We start from the raw sequence: 19,503 nt of genomic DNA on the forward strand, positions 1-19,503 counted from the left end.
CAGGAATTAAAAGTTCTGGCTGGTTTTCTTCACTTTTTTTTTTTTCTTTAATTAGACATATGTATTGACAGGATAAAGGAATGATTATTCCATGAAGGTGATAATTTGAAGTGATGACTTCCCTGTTCTACAGGGTTACCAGTTATCTGGGGAAGTACATTATCACAGACACACGTTTTCAGTCATTTCCCATTCTGTTTGATTACACTATAAATGTGGGAGATTTTAGGCTAAATGCTTTTTCAACTCTCCTTAAATCCCTGACTACAAATCAATTAATTGGTGATCACTCAGCGATACTATGAAAAAATCGTCTCAAATGTTTCAAAACTAGGGGTGCAAACTCCTTTGAACCAAAGCTTCTTCTTTTTGTGTTTTCTTTGTATCATTGTATTCAGTCTCTTGTCTTTCCTTCTAAGAGAAGAGTCTGTTATGTCTTAAGTGTGATAAAATTCAGTTTCTCAGGAACTTGCCTAATGCAACTTAAATAGAAGAAACAAAGTATCCCAGTTTCTCCTAATGAAATGAAGCTTTGACTTAAATGTAGTTTATAAACTTTCAAGTTTTTTTGTTTTAGTATACAAAATTATTACATACATCTCACATATGTATGATTTCTTTGCTATAAACAAATTCTAATCCTGGAGCACTAAAACCCAATTCTGGTGCAATTTGGTAGTTTTAATGAATATGACCAAGCAGAATCTAAAACTCTGCTTTGAGTGAATAAAACAAATGAAACCATTACATTTAAAACATATTTTTATAAGGGACAAAAATTATAAAACCTGCACAGTGCATCAAGTATAAGCAACAATAACTTACTTGATTTTTGGTGTAGCTAAAGTTACGAGCAAAGTATGAAATATCCTTAAAAGTGTTGGGAAGGGGCAGGAAGGATAAGGAGAGTAATTAAATTTTTCCTTTTCCCCCCCCCCCCCCACTCCTCTCCCTCAGGATGTTTTAACACCTGAAGACGAATGTTTCATCAGAAGCACTAATGGCTGTTGGCATGCCTTGGATAAGGTGGTGACCGCTGGTTGTCATTTGTTTCTGTTCACTGTGGAGAGACAGAATTGACTCCACTTGGAGTTGAGAGCAAAAGCAGAACAGACCTCTCAAGATGACTGATCCTATGATGGATTTTTTTGATGATGCCAATCTTTTTAGTGAGACCTTAGAAGGTTTGTCAGATGATGCCTTTGTTCAACCTGGACCTGTTTCACTTGTTGATGAATTGAATTTGGGTGCAGAATTTGAACCTTTGCACATAGACTCACTGAACCATGTGCAAGATGCTCAAAATCAACAAAAGATGAGTGAGTTTGATCAGCTGAATCAGTATGATTCACTGAAGCTTCACTCAGTAAATCAGTCTTTTAATAGCTCAGCTGACAATGTCTTATCACCACACTCTCAATTCAATTGTTCACCAGTTCATCCGCAAAACCAGTCCAATGGGATGTTTCCAGATGTGGCTGATGGTAGTCCTATGTGGGGTCATCAAACTGCCACAACTGTTTCAAATCAAAATGGGTCCCCTTTTCACCAAGGACATTCTCAGTCTATGCAGCAAAACAAAAGCTTTGTAGCACACCATGACTTTGCCTTATTTCAGGCTAATGAACCACAGCATCAGTGTGCCTCACTACGGCCACAGCAGAGCAGGAACAACACGGGGCAGGATGCTCTGAGTCAGCCAAAAGACTTCATGGAAGTTAATGTGTCTACTTCCCTCAGAGTCAGTGTTAACCACCCATCTTCAGTTTCTAATCCATCGACTTCACAGCAGCCTCTGTCTGTTCAACAGTTTTCTCAAACTGCAAGTACTTCAATACATTTTTGTGGGAATCAAGAAGGAAATTTTGATGGACAGTCCCCAACTATTACTCCATGTTCTGTCAGTAATGGTCAACAATTTTCCTCTCCATATTCCTACTCTAATAATCACATTTCTCCTACCAGCCTCCTTCAGCCTACAACAGCTCTTTCTACTAGCCAGCAGACACACTCTATCTCTGATTTCACTGGAAGCGATGCCTTTACATCTCAAACAGGGACCAAGCAAGAAACAACCGAGCACATGTTGAATCCTAACACAACTTTGAATTCAAGTACTTTTCAAATGTTGCATTCTGCGCATCCTCAGGGCAACTTTAGTAGTTCGAAACTCTCTCCTGTGAATATTAATTTTCCAGCTTCTACTGGTTCTGCTTCTCAGATAAGCCATTTCACCGACTCTATTGAAAGCAACGGTTTTACATCTTTAGATGACAACTTACTTCATCAAGTGGAGACTCACAGTGAACCATTCACGGGACTTGACCCGGATGACCTCTTGCAGGAAGACCTTCTGCCACAGTTTGATGACTCTGCGTTTGTTCAGGATAGCACAAGCCATGTTTTAGAGCATGACCTAGAACAACACATAACCCCACAGCAAGTGACATCGTCATCCGAACTCGTTCGGCCACCGTCTCAAACTCAGATCCATCCTTGGCATTCTTCAGTTTCTAATCAGCACCTGCAAGGCAGAAGTCGTGCAACCTTACAAGGACAGGTATGTAGGGGTTTGGGGAGTGGGGGTTTGAACCATCTGATTTGGTGATGGGGTGAAATGAATAATAGTGAGTGGTGGTTGAGTCAAAGCATGATAACTGAAGTCTCTGAGTTGTTATTTGACCCTAAAGAAGTCTAGTTTAGGAGGGAAAATACCTAATCAGTTGATGCAGACATTGCTTTCTCCTGTTGTTTTCCTATCACTGCAGAAAGCAAGACTACATGATCTTATTCAGATAAAATGGTGTTGCTCCTTCTGCTGCTTGTACTTCTGAAGTACAGCAGAGAAAATTTACTGGTTTATGATTTTCATGTGAATATAATTGCTTGTTGTCTTGAAAATTACTTAGAGAAACATGTTTTTAAGACCTTTCTTAAGGTTTGTATGGCTGATTTTCTGCAAGAATTGTGGTGGTTATGTTGTTGTGCTGTCCTTTGCTTTGTGTCTTTGTGCTCATGCTCATTGACTAAAAATACACACTTATTTTTCTTGATTTTCATGTGTTCAGTAATAATAGAAGACATATAAAAAGCTCTGTGTATGTTGGATTTTGTTACTTTTGGCTAAACCAAAAAAATCAGCAGTTGTTTTAGTATAATGTGCCCATCTACTGCAAGTATTTGAGTCCTCCACGAGGAGGACAAGATGACATAAAAATTGTTTGCTGTTTTTCAATCTGTGCATTTCAAAATAGATGCAACTCTGACATCAAACATAATTTACAGCAGATGGGTTTAAAAAGGTTTTAGTAACTGTTACTTCTGTATTCTTGCTACCAATATTCTCTCTACCTGAGAATACAGAATGTTGTCTTTCTGGAAAAGAAAATATGGGGAAGTCATTCATTAACTACTGACTTTTGCTTCTTTTAGTTTGTAGGACACAGTCCTGTGAAGGAGACAATGTAGCATTTTTGCTTCCCCCCCTGTTAATTTTAGATCATTAGTGTAGAGATAAGGGCTTAACACGCTTAATCTTTGGTCTTGGTTCAGTAGATTGCTTCTCCATTACAGCTTCTGCTTATGTTTATGGAGCGTGTAATTGTCAATTCCTACCAGTGAAACTTTTTCTGTAAACTGTGGTGTGATGTTAATGGAACACGGATATCCAGCAGTGCGGTTCAGATGAGCTTGATTAACTGAATGATGCAGGAGATGCAATCTGTTGGTTTTGATAAACATTTCCTTTCTCATTCCCTGCCTAAAAAAACAAAAGGGGGTGCACCCAAGTAGCACCCTCTTGTAAGAGATCTCTGTAAGCTGAAGACACAGGCTCCAGCAGCTCACAGGGGAAGGTGATCCTGCTCTGGAGTGTGTGTGTGCAGTCCTGCCATGGGAGCAGTGCCCCATTCCCTGCCAGGCAGCAGCTCGAGGGGCTGGAATCAGGAGTGTGGAGGCTCTTGGGGTGAAGGGTGAAGAAGAAATGGATTCCAGGAAAAGTGGGGGTGGTGAGAAACCCAGGGATTAGTATAATTTTTGAGGAGCATGTGGGATATAAGCCAGGCAATGAAAAGCAGGTCTAATACAACTTTCTAGTGCTGTGACTTTTGTGTTAAATTTATCAGAACCTTTCCAGACTTGCTTCGATCTCACTGACATCAGTTTTAGCATTTTGCTTTGTATCAAGGAATAGAGGGAAAGTTCTGAGATCTGTGGAGAGCCTTTAAAGTTTAGGAATTTGGTTTTGTTTTTATCATGGTGTGAAAACAAAGCAACTTCGCAGTATTTGAAATTTTAATGTTTTTCCTCTTTGAAATGAAACAGCCGGAAACCAGATAGTTATAGAACTGCTTGGTTTGGTTTTTATTATTTTGGAGTATGCAATAAATTGTATAATTTGGATTCTGACCTTGAGTTTATCTGGTCAGACAGATGTTTAATGTCTCCTTCAGAAACTGGTTGTGAACTGGTAGCTGTCAAACTTGTTGAGGAATGTACAGAAGCAAACAATGTAGAAGCCTCTTTAAATCAGTGGAGTATGTAGAACAAATAGAAATGGAAAAGTATGGCAATTACTGAAGTGTTTCAAATCTGTCCTTTGATTACAATTCTAAGAAGGGCTTTGGTTGTAGCTCTCACTTCTATTCTTTCATCTCTTTTTAGAATTTCAAGTTCAAGATGAGTTGGTTCTGTTAGAGCTTTTTACAAATGTGTGCAGTTTAACCAGGAAGAAGAAAGATGGGGTAAAGGGAGAAGGAATTTTGATCTTCTTAAAACTGGTTGGCTTTAGCTAGGAGTCAGTTGGGAAGGGATTTTGACAAGTTTCATATATAGTAGCTAAGGTGAAACTTCTAGTTTTTTATCAAGACAGTATTTCACACTGACTTTAATACATATTGAGGAAACAATTACTAGTGAATTTAGTTGTTTTTTTTCAACAGTTTCAGTTTGATAATGGTTGATGTTTTCTCAGAAAGAATAACTTTATGAAATAGTTAATGAACTGTAGGTATTGGAATAGACCCCAATATTAGACAACCAAAGATCTTCAACTGTAGTTAGACTAAGGTTATTTTAATTAAGGTTATTTAAATTAATATTAAATACTTGTTTCAGTGTTTGAGAGCAAGCATACTCATAACATTTTTACTTGTATGGTTATTCTTTTGATGACATTAATTTAAAAATTAATACAATCTGTTTGGTGTAATAATATTACAGAATTAAAAAGGCTGCCTTATAGTGCTAATATGCTTTCTGCTGTAATTAGATCAGAATTGTAAATAAATTGCACCCTTAATTTTGCATCATGTATTTTTCATCAGAGTTAGTTTGAGAACAGAAAGTAAAGTGGAGAAATGCTGAAGACTACTGTAGCCTTAGCTTTGACTAATACAAGACTTGTTCTTTTAACTCCACTTAAAACTGGTTTGAGTTTGCTAAGGCTAAATAATCTATTTGCTTCTCAGAAGGATAAAAAAAGGCTTCAACATTGTTTTACATCTTTAGAAGAAAAAGGAAGTTGAAAAGATAATGTGAAGTATAAACTGTTGGAAAAATAATGTGAAGTATAAACTTTTGGAAAGATAATCTTAAGTATAAACTGTCCTTAGAGAAGACTACTTGTGTCAAGACAGAGAAGCTGTCTTGTGTATGTTATGTCTTCTGGCTGCACACATGAAAGCAGAGGAATTGAGATGAAAAATAATATGAAAATGAAAAATATACTGATAAAAAATAATATTTCATTAATAATATGAAGTGCTATACGATGAGGTGGTAGTCTTAATTCTTAAATCACGTAATTAATTTTTTTTCCTTTTTGTGACTAAAAGTTTGGCACCTAACTTGACAATTCAGTGTATTCAGGAATTTGTGTAAAAACTGACTTGAAACATTTAAGTGCTTTTATGCCTGCAAGCCTGAGCTGTCCTACCACTTATTTTATAGAAAAAGATGACACTAATTTATTTGAAAGAATTTGTCTTGCCCTTGTTAAAAGTTTGGCAAAGTCTGAAACTCAAAGATGATTGCTCGGGTGGTGTTGTACCCCAGGACATCTGTATGTATCAGAGTGTCATAACCTCATATATGAGGTTATCATCAGAGAGGGAATTCACTCTCACCAGATCCACATCCAGATTTATGTGCTGCTGAGATGTCCTGAATTGTCACAGGCCGTTCATGTCTGACTGTGCTCTCAGATGGCACTTTTAGAACAACTCTGAATTCCTTGTAGACATGTATCCCTTGGATTACTCCACTTGTAAAACTCTTATCCTGCTATTGGTTGCTGTTCTACTTGTATATACAATTGTGGACTGTGAAGTTTTTATGAGAGATACACATAGTAAGTAGTGATGTGCTTTCTTGGCTAACGGTGAGATCTAAGTCCAGACAGCTGCTTGATATATAAGCACTTATGGAAATGTATCAAAATAAAGGATGTAGGATTTGTGTGTATATAGATACACTATATTGTATAGATATAATATAGTATTAGCATGTGTTTCTTATATTCTGTATGGTTCAATTTTAAGTAAGCCTGTAACAAGGAATATATTAAATTAAGGAATTGATCATACTACATAGAACTTCTTTGTAGAAGAGACTGGCTATTTTGCATAGTAAGTTTATAGGTTATGGCTCCTAAATGTTGGTACAATACAAGATTTTAAAATTATGGTGCTGCTATGTGCATGTGGCTTGGGAAGCAGTGTAATATTCAGTGAGACTGAGCATAACAAAATACACATCTGAAAATCTGTTCTAGTTTGCATCATCTCACATCTTTGCATCTAGTCAAAGTTGGATTTAATGATTTTGGGAGTCTTTTCCAGCCTTAATGATTCTGTGATTGGAAATCTAGATGTCTGTTCCAGTAAGCATTTGGGTTCATTACAAATCATATCTTGTAATTTTCATATGTAAAAACCTCCATAACCCTAACATGGATTATTCTTCCTAAAGTGCTGAATAGTGCTGGTCTAACTCCCACTAAGCATATGCAATGTTCTTATATTTTTCCTTTAATTAGTGTCAATTTTATGGGTGACATCATATTAACAAATGTAAAACTTTGCCTGAAGTTTCTTTCTAAGCATTTCTACAAGTTGTATGCACTGGATTTAATTTTTTGTGCCTCAAGAACATTTTTTACCTTCCTCATAGGAACATAAATCCTGTACCACAGTGAGGCAGCAGAATTCCCAGCACCTAATAATTCTATCATCTGGACTGAAGTATTGAAAACAATCCCTTCACTGATAACCTCTATGCAATATTTTGCAGGGTTTTTTGTTTTATTTCCGTGATTTGAGAAATTCCTGCACAAACAGGTGGGATTGACCATGACAAAGCTGTGTCAAATGCCCAGAGTTAATGAGAAGAGTAGGGCAGCATCTCTGAGCCTAAGTAGTACAGCTCCTGGAATGAAGTTCTAAATTACAGCTGTATATAATACAATGTTTTCATTATTAATCTATGGCTTTTTGCCAATAACCTATTAATCATGTAAAGGGCAATGTTTTGATAGTTTTATTTATAGTTGAATGTGTATGAAGCACTTGCTTTTGTATATATTATATATGATTTATATAAACCTTTTTTTAATTTTATTTTTTTAATTGCAAATTGCATAGGTTGGGGAAGAAAGTACATGTTTGTGAGATAAATTTGTAACACATTTATTGATGAGTATAATTTTTTTTGTCTCCATTTTCATTCCCCCTGTTTTGGCTTTCAAATAAAAACTGTGTAGTAAGGGAAAAATTGCTGGGCTTTTCAGAACACTGAAAATGTGCCAGAGGATCTCTTCTATAGTTTTAAATACTCTATGAGTTTCTTAGTAATTTCTGTTGAGTAGAATTAATTATTTTCACAATTTTTTGGATCTTTGTGCTATCATGAATGCTTTTCTTAAATCTTTCTTTAGAAGGTCTCTCTCAACCTTCATCACTTGTCAAATAATTAGGCTGTCCAATTCTTTGTGTATGTTTCCTCTTTAAACTAAAGACTTGCTGTTTTAATGATTGTCATAATATAATAATATATTTTTTCCTGAGGTAATTGCGCACTTGTTAAATGACTACTATAATTGTCTTTGAAATGTGCCAAAAAAGAAGCATTTTTATAAAAAGTAGTTAACAGATGGCATGCATAGGAAGAAAGCTTCTGGCTGGGTCAAATTGGAGGAGTAAAATAGCAAGGTGAGACTAGTTGATAAAAATAAATTGATTTTTTTTTATGATAATGCAGGGTGAGTGTGGTTGAATAATCTAAATAAGTGTTTGGAAATAGGTGTTTTGTTAACTTTGAAAAAATAAAAAGCCATTCATTAATGTGAGAGTACTGATATAATTGTGCAGTCTTAGTGTCTGGAAGAAGTGGAGAAGTGGTACCTAATAACATAGAAAAGAGAAAACAAAATCCATGTTAAATTGTCTTTTAAAGACAGCAATCCATTCTATAGGCTGTTCAGTATATGCCTAAACTATAATAAATTATCAGGAAAAAAAACAGTTAAAAAAAGCTCCTATTCTTTCATTTTGTCTTTTGTTAATGCAATATTTGGGCTATGAACTGCATGGGGAAGCTCCTTCGGGTACAGAAAAACTTGGCACTTTTTTTGTCAGGGGTGTTTTTCCAGAATACAAGTTCCTAGTTTAGTTCTCTCAGTTGCACAGGATCAGGTTCCCTAGCACAGTGGAGGGGAGCTTGTCAGCGCACACAAATACCTGAAGGTGTCAGGAGCACGGGCCAGGCTTGTTCAGTGGTGCCCAGTGACAGGACAAGGGGCACAAACTGAAACTCAGGAGCTTCCATCTAATATGAGGAACAACTGCTTTACTGTGAGGGTGCCAGAGCTCTGGAACAGGCTGCCCAGAGAGCTTCTGGAGTCTCCTCCTACTCAAGAGCTGTCTGGACACCATCCTGTGCAGCCTGTCCTAGGGGGCTGAACTACATGATCCCCAGAGGTCCTTTCCAACCTCCTGTGGTTCTGTGACACAGGAAGGAGTGGGAAGCATTATTTTCTGCAGTACAGGCAAAATAATTGTGTGTGGGCCTGCAGCATTAAATGCAAAGAGAGTGCAAGTGGACTCATTGTGGGACTGTCCATTGGCTCCAGTAACCACTAACCTGCTTTGACTAACACTGTTATCTAGACTCTGCATTTTTTGGTGGCTAAGAACATAGCATTGCCTGTAAAACTTCCAGAGCAGCATTTTATATAGACATATTATAGAAAATCAACACTTTATGAAGTGTTAGTGAAGTGTTATTACTGAAAGAGCAGCAGAACTTGTAAAGATGTTAACCAGTAGTGTGGTTTTGAAGACAGAGAATCTGATACATTTGGAATTCATGTGGCTTTTCTTCAGATGTCTGTGTGTTTTGTGCACTCAGGTTTTGCAATTTCTTTCAGCTATTATGCTACTTCTAAATATATAGACAGATCAAAATAATTTTCAACACTTTGTTTCCCAAACAGCCTCCCACATCTGGAGAGGTATTGTTTTCTTTGCTTATTATCAGGTTAGAAAAAAATTGCTCAATTTCCTGGTTACAAAGATTTCTAAGAGAGTGTTTATCATCAGGTGCTGAGTGGATTGAATTTGGGAACTCTTAAGGCTAATAAATATAAATTAGTGGAATTCTTAGGATGATGAGACTGAGAATTCTAATGCTGATTTCAGTAAGCATGATAAATGAAGCTAGGAATGTAGCTTTAGGCTAGAAAAGATGACAAGTCTTACATTTTTAAAGCTGTGTAATTTGTATCAGAGATTGATTTTTCTTTCATAAATGTGGCAGGTTTTCTTTTGTGTGGATTATTTGGCTTGTATTTGTACTTGAGTTTTTTGTTCCCTTGATATCTTACTGTGAAGGTAAGCATTTTAATTTATATCTCCTGAAATTGTTCCCACCTTTTGCATACTGCCTGCTCAGGAGTTAGCCTGTATTTGAAAATAATTTCAATGTTAGTAGCATATAATGTATGTGTACATAATGCTGTTGAGCAGCATATTGAATTGCAAACCAGAATTAGTTTCATAGATCGATATCAGCATTAGTTTCATAGATTATCTATTAAGAGATACTCATGACCTCACAATTGAGTTTTAGTTTATATCTTGGAAAGAAAAGAGAAGTTAGCCTTAGTGTTAAAGAAGCCATTGCAAATATTGTGGTTATGAGATTTTTGTGTCTTTTCTTAGAGTCTGAAACATTGTTTCAAAACAATAGTCCTACTGATAGGTTTGTAAAATAATCTTAACTAATCTTTAAAGGAATTGTTTCACTGTACCTTATTTTTTTAATGAGCACCACAATACAGAGATTTCTTTAATAGTAAGAAAGTTTGTTTGTAAAAATAGCTTGTTTTTAAGCAAACTCACAAGAAAAACATAGCTCTTGTGCTTTTTGAGACTTGCAGCATGCTATGGCTTCCAGTACCTGTTTGTATTCCTCAGTAGGATAAGAAGATGCAGTACATGTGAATTGTTTTTTATCTTTAAGTCATTGCAGCAGTTGTCCATGAGGCCTAGGTATGGCTCAGCCTGATGTGTAAACTTTGTTGTAGCAGGAACTTTGGTCCTTGAAACTCTTAAAAGCAGAAACCAGCTGTCAGAGAACCCAGGCTATCACAGTGAAGGCAGGTAAACTATTTAAGGAACATCTGAGTGACAAAACCAGACATGTGTCTTTGAGTTCAGTAAGAGCAATTTTTAAAATAGATTAGGCAAATTTATTTTGATGTGTCTGTATTGTAGCTCCTATTTATATCATCCTTTGGAGGATTCTTTGACATGCAATCATGTAGTGTCTGAAATCTGATCAACTCCAAACACCACACAAGGGATGTGTTTTCTGGTGCCAGCCCAGTGTGCTTTCTGACTTAATGTGGTTTAATTGCAAATGTGTTCAGACTTTGAGTGATTTTAGATTTCAGAAATGGTGACCCAGCTTTGCTTGCTGGGGACAAAGGTACAGAGGGGCTCCTGCTCATGACAGTGCCTGGGAATGCCCTTGGCAGCACACTGTGGTCTCTAGCCGGCTGTCACTCTGCTCTGTGTTGGTGACAGTTTCTGCTGACTTCAGCTCTCTTAAAGATAAGGATTTCTCTTTTCTTGGCCTTTACAGTGGGTCTAGTCCTGCCACTTTTGCTAGTAACCAGACTCAGTTGAGGTTAGAAACATAACCACAGCAGTAATTTTTCGAAACCTGTCTTGCAACATTTTTTTTTTTTTGCGCAATTTTTTTTGTTTGATCCTTACCAAAAGTTATTTTATGGTTATTACTGTGATGCTCTTAGATGCTATGTTCTTTCTCTAGAAATTTATTTTGGGGAAAAAATAGTTTGGTTTGCTTGCTTTTTGGTTTCATTTGCCTGAAATCAAACTGTTGTTCTCCAGTATTATCCTCTGACTTGGGACTTCTTATTTTTGAACCATCACCTTTTTTGATAAATTCCTTTTCTTTAGGCATCTTGTTTTACTCCTTAACTAGGGGGAAGGATTTTGTTCATGAACGTTTAATTGAGAAAACTAGAATCAAGGGAAGTAGTTTCATTAGGTTAGCATATATGCTAAAGAACTTTTTTGAACTGAAGATTCTGGCATAAAAATCTGCTAAAGTAGTTCATTGAAGCTGAAACAAAAAATATGTAAGTTGTTTTGAATTGAAGTGGAAGAAATATGCCCCTTCTTTGATTTAAATGGAAATATGCAATGCAGTCAGTACTGATATTAGTGACTCCCCAGCTGTTGATGTTAAAAATAATATTCCCAATTTCTGTCATATGTTTTAGTGTTAAGTGCTGGGTTTAACATTAAGTGCTAGGTTTTTTTTTTCATAATCTCACTGAAATTATGAAGGCTGAAAACATTTCGGATATTCTGTAAGGTATCCAAAATACTGAGTAATACTACCAGAAAAAAGCCATGTTCAAAGATTAAGTAAACTTTTAAACTTAACTACTTCTAGGGAATAAAATTATTGTACAGAGAGATGTTACATGCTAGCCTTTCTGAATATGCAATCTGTTTTGATTTAAAGATCTTTCATGATTGGTATTTCCCTCTTAATCAAATGACACCTATTTTTCACATCTGTCATCTTGTCAACAAGACTTCATTGCTCTGCTACAAACAAGCACTGAAAATGCATACTTTAAGAACAGGAAAAAGTTAAAAAGAAGGCTGCCAGTATTATCATAGGATCATTTCCTGGGGACTGACCAAGACAGTGATCCATTGTAGCATGTTTTTCCAGTAGCCTTCATACTTTGAATAAGCTGGTTCACTTACCTTCTAATTGAATTGGTTTTTACCATTGCACTCGATGTATTATAAAATGTGAGCAGAATTTGGTAAATTAGGCTGTTGAAGCATGCTGTGGAAGAAAAGCTACCTCTGTGTTTTGTCCAATGTGTGGTTGTTTCTCTGACCTAGCCTGACTTCCCTTTCTGTAGGTATTTGCAGAAGTGAGGCACTGAAACAAAAGGTGGGCAGCTTCCTGCTGGTTCTGAAGGGGTTCTTGCCCACTTGCCCTTCCTTTCATCCCTTCAGCAGGTTCAGTGACTTCTCCAAGCAGCAGAAGAGAACCAAGAACAGACCACGAAGGGTTGTGCAGTTTACAGCCCTTCACACCTGGAATGTCTTCTCAATCTGGGCTGATAACAAACTGAGAGAGAATGGAAGAACTGGGGGATGGTGGAAGGAAATACTGACAGCAGTAAACTTCCTAAGGATGAAAGTGGGTTTTGTATCCATCATAAAAATGTGTTCTTACAAGGCCACTTCCATGAGAGATGTAGAGGGAACACTGTAACTGAAATTTTGACAAGAACCTATGACCATTAAGGTCCTGTTGCTTTTTCTTGCTCAGAGATGGATGCTGTGCTGGTTTTTAGTGTGATTGGGACACACATGCTGAAGCTACCTTGGATTTTGGGACTAAGGGGAAAGAAAGCTCTTCATGTGATGTTCTTTTTGAAGGCAGTTTGGGTGGGTTTTTGTCTTCTGGTCTTCTGTGGTTGGTAAGAAAAAAAAACATGAGAAAATAACTTTCTCAGTGGCACACAAAAGTGATGGTCATATAGAACATGGGTGGGTAAGTGGCAACTTCTAAAAATTCAGTTTAATTTTGACGTTGTTGCAATTTTGTTTTCTGTTCTGAAGACTTCTGCAGTCAATTCTTCATTATTTTACCTTTAAATCATCATTTAAAGGGATTTTGTCACCTTAAATTACAGTAGTTTCAATTAGTGTTATGTTTTCCAGGAGTTTAAAAGGCCATTAAAAAAAAAAAGCTAGGGCCATTTAAAAAAAAGCCAGAAGCTATCTGGCTTTACATGTTAAATAAACTTTTCCAGTAGTAAAATCAGGCATATATATGTGCATGTGTTCCAGAAGAAGCAAATTCTTATCTGTACTGTCCAAGAAGGTGTTGGATGATGTTAGATTTCAGTGGATCAATATATTTTAGAGCTTTACCTAGGTATTTTGAACCCTAATGACTACTTTTTTAAAATCAGAAATATCTGTTTGATTTTTCTTGTCTGTAACTATTTGAAGTATTTTAGAGATTTATTTCCAGATGCCCACATAAGTCTTGTTTCAAACAGTGAACTGAAACCTGAATTGCCTTTTTATAAAAGAGTAGAGAGTTTAGTCATCCTTGTTGTTTAAGGAATCAAGTAATTGCAAAATTGGTAAGGTTAAGATTAGGCAAGAATGCAAGAAAGAAACAGAAGTTTTTTGCTGGACTATTTTGGCCCTTAGCTTAAAGAAGAAAATCTTAAAGTAGAGGTATGACATGACTGTGAATTTGGTCTGAGCCTAGTAACTCAATGGTGCATCCAGCAGGTGCCTTGGATATGATAATAACATTTTTTTCATAGAGAGGAGCCCATGGTTTTCTCATGGTAAGTGTAGTGATACTGTCATAGTGCACCACAAGGTGTGCCCTGCATCAGCCTTAGACCAATGCAAATTCTGGGTGTTCTGGCTCTGCATGTGAAAAAGAGCACTGAGTTCTGCTGAGGCAGTGGCTTGTGTTGGCATTGTCTGCCATTTTCCAAATAGCTCTTACATTACAGACTGGAACCCAAGAGAAGTGGGTACATGATGGGCACAGAACACAAAGCCACTGAAAACTGAAACACATTAAATGCAGCAGCTTGGCAGAGCAAGTGGGATGAAGTTCTCAATTTCTTTCATTTCCTGGCAATTTAGCATGCTCCATTACATAGTTCCTCCTTTAAGAGTTCCTGTGCAAATTACAGACAGTTTTCATACCACTACTAAATACTCAGAAAAAGATTCTAACTATAGTTAGCACTGAGCCCCAAAATACTTTCTTCAAACAATCTCTTCCAAATGGAAGCAAAATGTGTGCTGCAGACTCATGCTGTAACTTCCCATGCTGCCTCTGCTGCATGCCCAGCTTAGCAGCTGCTTCCATGGACATGGCTTGAACTTCTCCCCATGAATGATAAGGCAGGTCACTGCTTAAGAAGCTGCTACTAATGACAACTATGGTATCATCATTACACTAGTGGCAAAACATGATTAGTGATACTATTACTGGGTTCTGTAGCACTGAGATGTGAAAGAACACATTATGTAGAGAGAGTGTGATGTGCCAACAGGTGCATGTTTCATCTTAGAAACATGACTACTTTAAGGTTGCTGACCCTCCCATTAGTGTTTTCATTTCCACAGAAATTTAAAATTTGGTTATAAGCATGATGCTAAGTGCCTTGTGAGGCATAAACCACATTCACATTCCAAATCACAGATGTATGTTCTGAAGTGACTGTTACACAGATAAAAACTGTTGGCCAGCCACAGTGCTGTAATTGTTAGCCATTCATTTACCAAAATTGTAGATAACAAGTATGGAAGATGAAAAAGACAGACTCTCACCTGGTATATTTTGGGCTTTTTTTTAATTTATCTGTACATGTCTATTTTAATTTGGGTTAGGTTTCGTAAATGTGTGTTGTGAAATTTGATACCCATTAAGCACTGAGACATTCATTAGCAGTTATAACAAGCTAGAAAAAGAAGGAAGTATATTATCAGCATATTGAAAGAACCACAATTTGGAATACTTCATTGGCTCTCTTAATAGTTCCATATATGCACCAAAGAGGGTGCAAAAATGATAGAGCACCACAGATCTTCATTTGCCAGTGCTTTTGGCTTTGTGAAGCAATCCCAGCAGATGGTGTTGGGCAACTGTTGAACAAAAAAATAAAAAGCAGTTCAGAAGGAACTCTAAAGGGAGTTGTCTCTGGAGAAAAGAAACTCTGTTGCATATTTAGGGGATCTTCCCATTAGTTGTGCAGAAGAAGCCCTGAAAGACTAATTTCAGTTTACTGTCTAAAGAAAATTACATCTTTTGTTGGGATTGCCATGCAGCAAAAGAGGTGTCTTTCTGCATGCATGTGGGGTGACACACATGGATATTGTAGGTAATCTTCTACAGATGGACTCTGTAAAGGTTTTAAGTGTTTGGGTTTTTTTAACAGATAAATTTTTGATTATAAGTCCACCATTAAAAGTCAATAGAGGACTTATTTTTGCAGACTATTCTAGAGGAAAGAAGTTCAGAGTGCTAGTATGGAATTCAGATGTCACTGAGTTGATTTCATGCTTTGGGGGTTTTTTAAAGTTGCATTCCTAAATACAATTTTATAATTTAAATGATGAATGGATATACCTTTAATATTTTTCACTGTAGTGAATTAAAAGCAACTGGAGTTTTCAAATTTTCATGTAATTATCATGTGAAAAAATGAGAAGTTAATTTGGACAAAGTCCCCATACTGTTGATTATTGTAAGTAATGCAATTTATTTATCTGTACTATGGTTCTGATATTAATACTGTTTTGGTGACTTGACATGCACAAAGAGATGCCTTGTTTAGTAATAAACATGGACAAAGGTGATGTAGTAATGCATGAAGATCAAGTTTCCAGGTGGCTAATTTTAGCTGCTTTTAGTGCAGTTGATGTCAAGGTCATCTTGATTTCCTGAGGACCTGATAAAGACTGTCAAGAACTTGTTAGGCTTTCAAGGCAGCCAGTACTTGGTCTGAGCATCATCCTGCAGGTGTGTACTGCTACCAGCAGGAGAGAAACAATCACTCAAGGCATGTAAATCTTAGCTTTCTGTTGCTAGACTCCTTAGGGTTATAATTTAGCTCTTAGTGCTCTTAGCTCATAATTTAGCTCTCAGGTAGCTAATCTAAGTGGTCGGTAGATCTACAAGTGAAAAACACTATTTCAGTAAAGTGCCTTGTATAATTCAATCATAAATGCGTGACTCGTTAAAATTTCGGAGAAAAGCATTGTCAGTTGCTAGAATATATCAAGAATGGGTGCGACTTCAGGGAGATACTTAGTCTGAAAGGTTTTGTGCACAAAGAATTGAAAGTAATGCTACTCTATTGTGAATGGCCATACCTACTGTAGAAAGGTGTTCTTACAGTGGAAGCCACATTTTACTATTGGAACAGATAAGGCAGGATTTGGGAGGGTTTTCTAGGTGGTAGAAGTAGTTTCAGTGTTAAACTCGCCTTCTCCTTGGCTCTATAGTGATATGCAGGGGATTTGAAGGAAGTACTTGTTGTGGAGCAAATGAAAATGGGTTTATTAGGCTTTAGAGGAGAAAAACCTGATGTCTCTAAGTGTTGAGGATGGTAGTTTGTCCTTGCTGGGGGAAAGGCTGTTAAGCCAGTGAAGGTCTTCAAATACATGTCCTAAGCAACCACAACAAAATGTTGGAGGAAATGCCTTTCTATGAAAATTCTACTGTTGGCTATTGGAAAGATGCTGTCATGATTCTGCTTCTTGATATTTCCCAGTAACTTGACTGCTTTTACATTGTTTAACTAAGAAATCCTTCAGATATGTGTAGGGTACCTTCTACTCCTGTGAGACAACGTGTCAAATTCCCTTGAATAGTGCCAAAAAGATGCTCCCCTGGCTGTGGATCAGGGCATGTGTGGGGAATTCTACAGCTGTTGTCTGATCTGCTCCCTGAGTATTTTTCCGGGCCAGCTCTGCGGTGTGAGCAGCACCAGGGCCCATACCTGCTGCTGTTGCTAATGGCTTTTGCAGGCAGCAGCAGTAGTGTGAATTTGAGGTGATTCCTGCCAATTTCCCTGCTGCCCAGAGGATTGTGTGGAGCAGCAGGGAACTGACAGGAGGCTTGTTTCCTGCACTCGGCTGCTGCTTGGCAAAGCCATTAGCAGCAGCAGATACCCTGGAGCTCCCTCTGTGCAGACTCAAAAGACAACATTGCATTGCTTTGCATTTGCTCATATTTGGATGATTATCTTTGCAATCGTGAAAAAAAGTACAAACCGATTTTTCTGAATAAAATCTTCAGGTTTTAAATATGTGGTGGCCTCAGGGTTTTCCTTTCCACCTTCACCTATATATTTGTCAGTTAAAAATTTCTTTCTTATTCTAGATGGAATAGGTTTGTAAGCCATTGGTGAGAGTATATATTCCTTAAGGATGTTTTATCTGCGTTCTGTCTCACTGAGGGGGAGGGGTATTTTCAGCTTGCAGAAGGCTTTGCCCTTTTTTTTGTAGATGCTGAAGAACCTTTGAAATGGTTTTCATTGTGATGATTTACAACTGTTCAATCATTTTATAGCTGTGCATGTTTTCGAATCATGAAATTATTGGTAGAATAAAAGAGCTCATCTGGATTAAATGGCTTTTGTTGCTAAGTACACACAGATCCTGTCCTCTGTAGTATCTCAAAACACTTGTGTTGCTTTCCAGTTTTAGTTTTTGTGACAATGGTGACTTTCTTGATGAAGGTTTTGTTACAGATTTATTTGGCTTAGAATGGCTGGCAGGAATGATGACATTCCTGCATCTTCATGAATGTCATTTCCATATGGTTAGAAATGTCATAGCAAAATTTACAAAACCCTATGGTCTGGGATTTCTAACAAATAGCTTAATGTTTGTGCAGTGCAGGAGACAGAACTCGGAAGGGATAGTACAGAGCAAGACGCAGAGTAATTAAAACATAGAGGAGCCTCGTCCAGCATACTCACAGTTCTACAGTAAGAGTGTAGTAAATATTGTTGAGGAATGAATTGGGAAGCAGCTTTGAGCTCTGAGAAAATGCAGCAAAGAAACTTTGTTTTAAAATAATAAAATATCTAGAAAGAGACTGTAAAAGGATTCATGAAAAAGTCACCATTTCTGGATCACCTACTTAATTATTAAGCATTTTTTTGTTTGTTTGTTTCTGGCCCAGGAATGTTCAAGAACCAACCAATGTAACACTATTAGCTTTAGTAGCATTTGGCTTTTAGAGCTAAAATTATACCCAGGGTACGTTAGGAAGATTTTTTTTTTTTTGTTTAGCTGATCTCAAAATGTAAAATAGTCGATTAGTTACCATTTTTACTAAGATATGGAATAATCACCCTAAATGATAAATCCCTGTAATTTATTATAGTTACTGTAAGCATAATATAGAAACATCTTAGCTAGAGTTCTCAAAAGTAAAATTAAAATGTGGTAATTGTCCTTGTGATGCTGCTGCATATTTACAGAAATATCCTTGAATTTAAGTGGTACTGTTAAGAAAATAATCAATTTAAAGTATTGGTGCCACTAGTGTTTCTACTGGACAAGGAACTTAATTTTGAAATTAATCTTAAATAGAAGTGAAATGACCTTTTAGAGTAATGACTAATCTTAACAATCTCAAAATCTTTGCCATATTTTAAATTTTCTATGGAAAAACATATATCTTGCAAAATGAAGGTATATGTGTATATTGAGAAAAACAGAAATCAAGTCCTGATCTTTCTTCATTCTTCTTGAGTGGGCTTTTGAGAATCAAGGGTATTGCTATGGAGCTATGCTGTCAAAAGCTTCTTGGTTTTTTTTTTTTTTTTTTTTTTTTTTAATACTCTTGCAAAAAATCCCAATCTTCTTTTTTTGTTTTATTTGCTGTGTTCACAATACGTTATTTTAAAACTTGTCTGATTTTTTTAAAATAGCACTTTAACCCAACGTGGGAATGAAGAGGCGCTTACCAGAGTGCCGTGTCCCGAGGAGTCTCCACCGCAGGGTCCCGCAGGTCTGGGCAGAGGCAGAGGGATAAAACCGAGCAGTTCTTCCATTTTCTGTAGGAAGCGGGGAAGCCTGTCAGCAAATGATTTATAGTCACTGTTATCATCGTATAGTAATGAAGTAAATGCAAGAAAAAGAATTAAAAAAAAAAAATAAAAAAAAAGTATATTGGAGAGTAAAATCTGTTTGCGAGGCCACAGGCTGGGATTCGGCCGCTGTCCCCCCGTGCCCTCCCCCGGGGCTGGAGCCGCAGGGCTGCGGTGCGGCGAGGTCCAGCACAGCACAGCGCCCGGTTCCCACGGTTTTCCGAGGGAGCGAGCAGCCGCTGTGGGCGGCGCTGCGGGCGGGGAGCGGAAAGGGTTAAAGCCGATCCCCGCGGGGG

The 19,503-nt window shown here is 37.2% G+C and overlaps 1 protein-coding gene across 1 annotated transcript in view; it reads left to right on the forward strand.

The window, feature by feature from the left end:
• Positions 1-1,057: 1,057 nt before the first annotated feature.
• Positions 1,058-19,503, forward strand: part of CHD9 (chromodomain helicase DNA binding protein 9) — a 71,699-nt gene continuing 53,253 nt past the window's right edge. The window contains exon 1 of the mRNA XM_053952598.1: positions 1,058-2,560. Within this exon, the coding sequence (XP_053808573.1) occupies positions 1,124-2,560 (1,437 nt within the window). The 5' untranslated portion in view covers positions 1,058-1,123. The remainder of the gene's footprint in view (positions 2,561-19,503) is intronic.

The sequence above is a fragment of the Vidua chalybeata genome, chromosome 11 (genome assembly GCF_026979565.1).
Source record: "Vidua chalybeata isolate OUT-0048 chromosome 11, bVidCha1 merged haplotype, whole genome shotgun sequence".
NCBI lineage: Eukaryota > Metazoa > Chordata > Aves > Passeriformes > Viduidae > Vidua > Vidua chalybeata.